The 9,374-nt window shown below is 48.8% G+C and overlaps 1 protein-coding gene across 1 annotated transcript in view; it reads right to left on the bottom strand.

The window, feature by feature from the left end:
* Positions 1-311: 311 nt before the first annotated feature.
* The window catches only part of GNL1 (G protein nucleolar 1), a 33,127-nt gene continuing 24,064 nt past the window's right edge, over positions 312-9,374 (bottom strand). The window contains exons 6-12 of the mRNA XM_060271217.2: positions 8,574-8,772; positions 7,089-7,184; positions 5,681-5,878; positions 4,395-4,573; positions 3,152-3,314; positions 2,607-2,747; positions 312-755 (exon numbers count right to left, since the gene is read on the bottom strand). Coding sequence (XP_060127200.2) covers positions 454-755; positions 2,607-2,747; positions 3,152-3,314; positions 4,395-4,573; positions 5,681-5,878; positions 7,089-7,184; positions 8,574-8,772 — 1,278 coding nt within the window. The 3' untranslated portion in view covers positions 312-453. The remainder of the gene's footprint in view (positions 756-2,606; positions 2,748-3,151; positions 3,315-4,394; positions 4,574-5,680; positions 5,879-7,088; positions 7,185-8,573; positions 8,773-9,374) is intronic.

Genomic DNA, 9,374 nt, shown 5'->3' with positions numbered 1-9,374 from the left:
CCCCCAAAAAAAAAAATTCTTGGATATACGTAACCAACAGAGCTGCCCCAAGGTTTCTGATACCTCCCTCTCTTCCTTGGAGGAAGGGTTCCATTTTGGCCACATAAAGGCTGGCAGCTAGGAAATTGAATTTGCTATTTGTGTACGAGATCTCCTCAGATGGGGTGGGGTCACAAAGAGAGGGTGGCTCTTTTGCCTTCATGCCGTTTGTGAGTTTTGCAGGAATGCCTGGATGGCCACGGTCGGAGCCAAAGAACGAATGTATTCTTATCCCTTGCCCCATGCCCTCCCCACAGTGATGGGAGGTGGGCCAGGAAATAAACATCACCTTTATTGATATACAGTGGCTCTGGAGCTTGAAAATGAACATGGGGTGTGTGGGGAGGCGGGAGCAGAATGGGGGAGAGGAGAGGGCCACCCATCTCCTCTCAGTCTGTCCAGCAGGGGGAGCTGCTAACATTCATCCTCCCCAAGCAAAGCAAACAAGTTCCGGCCAGCAAACTTTCCTTTCCTAGAAGGGCCAAGCTGGCTAGGCCCGCTCTTGGGCGCCGAGTGTGGTTCTTCTTCCTCCTCACCTTCTTCGTCTGCATCCCGATCTTTCTCATCATCCTCTTCTTCTCCCGAGCTGGAGATTTCATCTTCCTCCTCCTCTTCCTCTTCTTCCACCTCCTCCCCGGAGCTGCACTTGCCTTCATGGCGGTGGGCCTCTTGCAAAGCGGCAATCTCAGCCGTTTCAGGGTGGTGTTCCCACATTGCTGGAGAGAGAGGGGGAGGGAACTGTCAGAATCACAGGAATTGCCAAGGGTCAAAGGTCACCTGGTGAAAGCCACTAAGGTGGCAAATTTCATAGTTCTAGTAAAACGGGGTGGGGAACTGTCTCCCGAAAGCCTCAAGTTCAAATTTCATGAGTGTATATACGAAATTAAGATGTTTTGTCCCGACACACATCACTTTACACTTGTTTACACTGAACGGCATTTGCCATTTTACCACCCATGCACATAGTTTGGAGAGGTCCTTTCGGAGCACTTCATAAATCTCCTTTTTTTAAATGATCCTGAACAATTTAGCAATGTCAGCAAACCTGACTACCTCACTGCTCACTTCTAACTATAGATCATTTACGAACAAATTCAAAAGGGCTGCCATGTGGAAGATGGTGCAAGCTTGTTTTCTCTTGCTCTGGACAGTAAGATATCTGAAGGCAATCCTCTTTAGGGAAGTTGTTAATGTTTGATGATTTATAGTGTTTTTAATATTATGTTCTGAAGGAAATCAGCCCTGAGTGCTCACTGGAAGGACAGATCGTGATGCTGAGGCTCCAATACTTTGGCCACCTCATGAGAAGAGAAGACTCCCTGGAAAAGACCCTGATGTTGGGAAAGATTGAGGGCACTAGGAGAAGGGGACGACAGAGGATGAGATGATTGGACAGTGTTCTCGAAGCTACGAACATGAGTTTGACCAAACTGCGGGAGGCAGTGGAAGACAGGAGTGCCTGGCGTGCTCTGGTCCATGGGGTCACGAAGAATCGGACACGACTAAACGACAACAACAACAACATTCTGTTGGGAGCCGCCCAGAGTTGTCGGGGAAACCCAGCCATATGGGCGGGGTAGAATTATAATTATTATTATGAAGACCCAAAACCAATGGATTCAAGTTGCAAGAAAGGAGATTCTAACTAAACATAAGGAAGGACATTCTGACACTAAGAACTGTTTGACAGTGGAATGGACTCACTCGGGAGGTTGTGCACCCTCCATCACTGGGGGTTTTTAAGCAGAAGTTGGATGGCCACCTGTCATGGATGCTTTTAAATTGAGTTTCCTTCATTGCAGTGGGTTGGACTAGATGACCCTCAGGGTCCCTTCCAACTCTACGATTTTATGAAAAGTACAGGTCCCAATGTTGAACCTTGGTGGCTCCAGTTTCTCTACCTCTTCATTCAGATAACTGTAAATTTATGATAACCATTCCTGATCCACCACAAAACCTATTCTCTTATCCCATGACTGCTAAACTTACTTGGGAGTCTTTGCTGAGGCGCCTTTGTCAAAACCTTTTTGAAAGTCCGAGTACACTATGTCAACCAGATCACCTCTCTCTATGTGCTGGTTGACATAGAATTCTAATAGGTTTGTGAGACAGGACTTTTCCTTGCATAGCCCCTGCTGACTCTGCTTCAAGTGAGGCTTTATATAAGCTTGGTTAAGGTAAAGGTAAAGGGACCCCTGACCATCAGGTCCAGTCGTGTCCGACTCTGGGGTTGCGGCGCTCATCTCGCTCTATAGGCCGAGGGAGCCGGCGTTTGTCCGCAGACAGCTTCCAGGTCATGTGGCCAGCATGACAAAGCTGCTTCTGGCGAACCAGAGCAGCACACGGAAATGCCGTTTACCTTCCTGCCGGAGCAGTCCCTATTTATCTACTTGCACTTTGATGTACTTTCGAACTGCTACGTGGCCAGGAGCTGGGACCGAGCAACGGGAGCTCACCCTGTTGCAGGGATTCGAACCGCCGACCTTCTGATCAGCAAGCCCTAGACTCTGTGGTTTAACCCACAGCGCCACCTGGGTCTTGGTTATTTTATCCTTAACCACGGGTACCTTTCCTTGCAGAGTAGCCCGGAGGCCTCATGCAGACACAGAGGCGCCCGTCCACCGCCAGACGTAGGAGGCTATTGGCTGCTCGGTAGACATCATTGCGGGCTCCCTTGGCGGTCTTGTAGCCTCGCTTCTCAGCCCAGGCTAAAAAAAAGAGGGTAGAGATGGCGTCAGAGTTCACAGACATACTGACATTGCTCAGCCTTCCTGCTAAATCAAGGGTTGCCAGCATGATGCCTCCAGACGTCATGGACCCCACCCACCTGCATTATCCCAGACCATTGGCTGTGCTGACTGAGACTGTCTATGGCAGGGGTTTTCCAAACTGGGTCTCCTGCTGTTTTTGTTTTTTTTGGACTACAACTCCCATCATCCCTAGCTAGCAGGACCAGTGGTCAAGGATGATGGGAGTTGTAGTCCAAAAAAGAAGAAGCTGGAAACCCAAGTTTGGGAAACCCCGGTCTATGACATCTGGAGGACACCAGACTGGCTACCCTGTGCTAAACTGCAGCGCCATGCCTTCGCTGCACCCTTGTTCACCCTTTTACCTTCGCAGACATCCCAGGCGCACCACGGGGGCTCAGGTTTCCCATGTTCGGCCTCAGGATGTTTCAGCTTGAGCAAGGCTTGGACTGGAATTCGGCTGGCCAGGAACCCCACAGAAGTGTAGGGCTCCTGGATCTGGGAAATAGGGTAGATGCCAGCCAGGATCTAAAAACGAGAGGAAGGGCACACTTGTTACAGGGCCTGCTGATCCCATCTATTACTCTGAGGAAGCAGACTGAGAAGACACAAGGGATTTTCTTTCAACCAATGTGAGACCAACCAGACTTTTGAGTTCTACTCCCCCTGCTGAAGAAACAACACGATTGAATCCTGACAAGACAGAAGTACTGTTTGTGGGGGACAGGAGGCGGGCAGGTGTGGAGGACTCCATGGTCCTGAATGGGGTAACTGTGCCCCTGAAGGACCAGGAGTCATTTTGGACTCACAGCTGTCCATGGAGGCGCAGGTCAATTCTGTGTCCAGGGCAGCTGTTTATCAGCTCTATCTGGTACGCAGGCTGAGACCCTACCTGCCTGCGGACTGTCTCGCCAGAGTGGTTATCTCTCGCTTGGACTACTGCAATGCGCTCTATGTGGGGCTACCTTTGAAGGTGACCCGGGAACTGCAATTAATCCAGAATGCGGCAGCTAGACTGGTGACTGGGAGCGGCCGCCAAGACCACATAACACCGGTTCTGAAAGACCTACATTGGCTCCCAGTAAGTTTCCGAGCACAATTCAAAGTGTTGGTGCTGACCTTTAAAGCCCTAAACGGCCTCGGTCCAGTATACCTGAAGGAGCGTCTCCACCCCCATCGTTCTGCCTGGACACTGAGGTCCAGCGCCAAGGGCCTTCTGGAGGTTCCCTCGCTATGAGAAGCCAAGTTACAGGGAACCAGGCAGAGGGCCTTCTCGGTAGTGGCACCCGCCCTGTGGAATGCCCTCCCACCAGAGGTCAAAGAGAACAACAATTACTAGACCTTTAGAAGGCATCTTAAGGCAGCCCTGTTTAGGGAAGCTTTTAATGTCTGGTGGATTTCTGTATTTTAATATTTTGTTGGAAGCCACCCAGAGTGGCTGGGGGAACCCAGCCAGATGGGCGGGGTATAAATAATAAATTATTATTATTATTATTATACCACCTCCCAGCTTGTTCAACCTCACGCCCTCTCCCCCAAAGTCCCAGTAATAAATCCCTCCCAGATCATTCGTCTCCTCCACTCCTCTCCTACTTCACAAACACTTACCTGCTGTTTCCTGTCCACCAGGGAGGGGAAGATGAGCCCAGGGCAGTCACACAGCTTGACTGTGGGCGTCAGGAAGTAGGTCTGGAAGTACTTGGTGTGGCCTGGAGTGCGGGAGACGCTCACCACCTTGTGGCCCACCAAGCCATTTATGAGCGAGGACTTGCCCACGTTGGGAAAGCCTGTGGGGGGAGGAAGAGGTATTGGAGGTCTTCAAGCAGAGGCTGGGCAATTGTATGTCGTGGATGCTCTAGTCATGGATGTCCTGCAGTAGATGCCCTTTGAGGTCTACCTCCAACCGTATTTATGCTGCACCACTGGTGAGGCAATCAGCTTTAAAATCACTCCCAATGAGCTTTAAAATCTAAACGTCTTCAAGCTGAGCCTGGAAAGTCATTTGTTGGGGGTGCTCTAGCCCTGCATGTCCTGCATTAGATACCCTACAAGATCTACCGGTTTATTTATGCTGCACCCTTGCTGCTTATGGGGGCTCAAGAAAGGCAATGCAGGTGGGTCCTCACTCCCAATGAGCTTTAAAATCCAAAACAGGCAAGTGGGGAAACAGAGGGGGGGGTAGGAGAGTTAAGGGGAGGATGGAAGGAATGCGGGCAGATGCCACTGCATTTGCCTAAAGGTTGGCTGCAGTGACAAATGAGGATTATGAGGATAAATTAAAGTAAGGTTACCAGATTTTTTTTCAATGAATCCGGGGACACTTTTCAACTTCAATGGATTTTGTATGGGGACTGATTGGTAAATCTGGGGACTGTCCCCGGGAAACGGGGACATCTGGTAACCTAAAAGGAGGGTTTAGAGGAGGGATTTGAAGGGCGGGAGAACTGTTTCCTCATGTACCCATTCAGGAAGGCAGATCCATACATAATATAAAGAGCAGCAAATGAGGCAATCATTTAATAAAGCTTATTTCTTAAGCAAGTACTTGCTTATTTCTTAAGCAAGTACTGATACGGTTTACGACTACCTCGGTTTACGAAAACCTCTGTTTACGAACGCTGCGGACCCGGAAGTGTTTACATCCGGGTTCTGCGGTGTTGGATGCGCAGATGCGATCTGTGCAGCGTGCGCGCAGAAGCGCTCTATTGGCGCTTTGCGCACGTGCAGAAGCGTGCCTTCGGCGAGCGAATACCTTGGCGAGCGAACGCCTCCGCAGAACAGATTGTATTCACAAACCGAGGTACCACTGTATAAACATCCCAACCCAACTTAAGAGTCAACACTCAACCGTTTCTAGCTGGATGTCTTTGTCCACCACCAGAGGGCACACTCACCTACACAGCCCACTGTCAGGATTCCATCTTTATAGATTTCCTGGGAGAAGCCCCCGACTTCCATGGCCACATCCGTTTGGTGCTCCACCAGTACCGCTGCGCTTTCGTCGTCGTCATCCTCTTCCTCCGAGTCCTCAAGCGGCAGGCGAGAGCTAGCTGCGTCCCGCTCGATTTTCTCCTTCCAGCTGCTCAAATCCACTGGAGAAAAGAGGAAAGAGATGCAAAAAAAGACCCACAACAAGCAGTGATGCAAACAGCGCCACACAACCCGTTTCGGAATCTAATGCTGAAATCCAATGCACAAATCCAAGTGCAGGTGAAATTATGTGGGGCTTACTTCTGCTTGAAAGAGAAGGAAAACTGGGCTGCACAAATATTGTATCAAAACTTTGTTGGGACTGTGTTACTCTGAATGCCTAGATTAGCTGGAGGGAACCTTAGAGCAGACACAGGCCTGGTTCATGTGCTATGTTAAGCAAATCATGGGTTAGTGTGAACACATAAGTACATGGGTGGTGCTGTGGTCTAAACCACTGAGCCTCTTGGGGTTGCAGGCCATAAGGTCGACGGTTCGAATCCCCGTGATGGAGTGAGCTCCTGTTGTTCTGTCCCAGCTTCTGCCAACCTAGCAGTTCAAAAGCACACCAGTGCAAATAGATAAATAGGTACTGCTGTGACGGGAAGGTAAATAGCATTTCTATGCGCTCTGGTTTCCATCACGGTATCCCGTTGCGTAAGAAGCAGTTTAGTCATGCTGGCTACATGACCCAGAAAGCTGCCTGTGGACAAACGCCGGCTCCCTTGGCCTGAAAGCGAGATGAGCGCTGCAACCCCAGTCGCATTTGACTGGACTTAACCGTCCAGGGGTCCTTTACCCTTTTACCTTCCCAGAGGGAAGATCATGACCACTTTGCTCCTGCTCTAGTCCTGACTCTGCTGCATTGCTGTAAGCTAAGCCATGGTTATGGTTTGGTAACCAAGGTTTACTCTTGGTTTACAGGCCTGTGGTTTGTCTCAAAGAAACAAACCATGAGCAGAGGTTCAGATGTCACAGTAAACCAAACCGTGGCTTAACTCATGGTAGCACAGCAACAGCAGTGGTGGAGGTGGAACAAAGCAGCCACAATCTCTCCAGGAGCCTTCACCTTCATGCCAAGCCATGCTTTGGCTCAGTGCTACATACAAACTGAGCCACAGTGTGCCTCTCCTTTATTTCTGAGGTTCCATTCATCTGGGCAAAAGAGGCTTCAGGATCAGAAAATGTGGCTTATAAGCAGGATCGAGTTCTGGGAGCTTCCCTTGTTTAAAGAACAAACAGGTGCTGACCACCAAGAGGAATTTTAGCCCTGGAGTTAAACCAACTCCGTAGGGGTAAGCCAAGAGCTCAGAGTGACGCATGCAAACTCACCTCTTCCAGCCACGATGCTCTCGCAAGCGCTCAGCAGCTGATCGGGCCCCATGGCTCTGCTCCAGCCCTTCCGACGCTTCCGACGCTTCTTAAACACTGACGAGAGAGAAAACCCAGAAAATCAAGTCTTGGGAGCCAAGATTTCACCCAGCAGGGAAGTAAAGGGTGTGAGCCAATGTACCTCTTCCTAAAAAAGCAGCTGGATCTAAAGATTCAGAAAAAGGGAGGCAGGCAAGTTGGCAACCAAAGCACCATCTTTGACTTTCATGCAGTTTAGGAAGGCATAGAAGTCAAAGGGGGTGTTTACATGTTGACTTATTGCCCCTTTGAGTTTGCCAGTAGTTAAGAACTTTTCCCACCTGCTTCAGCCCTGACTTTCCCATTTGTAAACACAAGAACCTAACACAAGCCTGCTGGATCAGGCCAATGGTCCATCTAGTCCACCATCCTGTTCTCACAAGGGCCAACCAGTTGCCTGGGGGGAAACTTAAAAGCAGGAACCAAACACAAGAGCACTTTTGCCACTTGCCATTTTCAGAAACCGGCATTCAGAACCATTACCGCTTCTAACAATGGAGGCAGAGCATAGCCAACATCCCTAGTGGCTACTACTGATAGCCTTATCCTCCATGAATTTGTCCAATTCTCTTTTCAAAGCCGTTCAAGTTGGTGGCCATCCCTGCCTCCTGTGGGAGAGAGTTCCAAAGTTTGAGCAGCATGGATAAGTACTTTCTTTCATCTGCCCCGAATCTTCCAACATTCAGCTTCCCACTTGGATTTCTATGAGTTCTAGAGTTACGAGAGAGCGAGAAAATATTTGGCCGACTGATTTTCTCCACGCCAAGCATAATTTTGCCAATAACGCAAAACAAAATAAACGAATTCAGGTTTCCGTTATCCCAATTAGGCCCTAAGTCCCATCATGTTACAACAATGGGGATCTGCGATGCCTGGAACAAAGCAACGCTGCATTACGAAGCTTCAAAAAAACAGATATTTAATTTATGTGTTTTCTCTTTTGAGTTCTTTTCTATCTCTTCTGATTGTTTTCTCTCATTTTCTCTCTCTCTCTCTCCTCTCCTCTTCTTTTCTTTTCTCCTCCTTTCCTTTTTCTCCTCCTTTTTCTATATGTTGCTTTTAATTTCAATTACAGTGGTACCTCTACTTACGAATAACTCTACTTACGAATTTTTCTCCTTACAAATGGAGCTCCGTCCGCCATCTTGGATGCGGTTTAGATAGGATGTTTTCTACTTACGAATTTTTAGATTGGGTTGCTTCTACTTACGAATTTTTTCTCCCAATGCATTCCTATGGGATTCGACTTACAATTTTTTTTCACTTACAAATGTGCGTTCCGAACGCATTAAATTTGTAAGTAGAGGTACCACTGTAGATTAACGTTGGATATTTGGTATAGGTTTCGTACTGTACCTCTCTTTATAAACGCTAATAAAATGTATTTTTAAGAAAGGGGAGGAATACCGGTGCTGGGATCTTGGTCCTGTTGCGGGTAGGAAGTGAAGCAGATCACGTGGATTTCGGGGAAGCGGCTCTTGAAGTAGTGCTTCCAGGCCACCACCAGGGATGGGGGAGCCAGGTCAATCTTGTTCAGTACCAGGATGAGGTTCCTCTTCATCTGCTTAGTCACGAAGTCATAGAGGGCTGGGGAGAAGTTGATGACCTGGGCAGGAAGGGTTGGGGAAGGGAGAGCCAAATTAAGTGAGTGGTCCCAAACAGTAAGGGCTAAGAATACATGTTTCTTACTTCTTCTCTGTGATATAGATGTGATTAGAGAATATAGTGGCGGGTTGGGGTGGCTTTACAGAAGTGTTTGGATTTGATATCCCGCTTTATCACTACCCGAAGGAGTCTCAAAGCGGCTCACAATCTCCTTTCCCTTCCTCCCCCACAACAAACACTCTGTGAGGTGAGTGAGGCTGAGAGACTTCAGAGAAGTGTGACAAGCCCAAGGTCACCCAGCAGCTGCATGTGGGGGAACGGAGACACGAACCCGGTTCCCCAGATTACGAGTCCACCGCTCTTAACCACTACACCACACTGGCTCTCGTGTCCAAACTCTTCTTTATACAAAATGCCATTCCACATTGTCATGGGAGACACTGCCCCCGGGCCACAGAGTATTGTTGAATGATTGTGTAAAAGTGTCATTATTGTTTCACTGTACCTTTAAGAGTCAGGAAAGATTTAATGACTGGGGCTCTGCAGCTGTGGAGCAGCTCTACAGGTGTTGCTGTGAAGCTGATGATGCAGGGTATATCAGGG

Source organism: Zootoca vivipara, chromosome 2 (assembly GCF_965207765.1).
Source record: "Zootoca vivipara chromosome 2, rZooViv2.hap1.1, whole genome shotgun sequence".
NCBI lineage: Eukaryota > Metazoa > Chordata > Lepidosauria > Squamata > Lacertidae > Zootoca > Zootoca vivipara.
The sequence above is the reverse complement of the archived record's forward strand: the minus strand, read 5'-3'. Positions and strand labels throughout refer to the sequence as shown.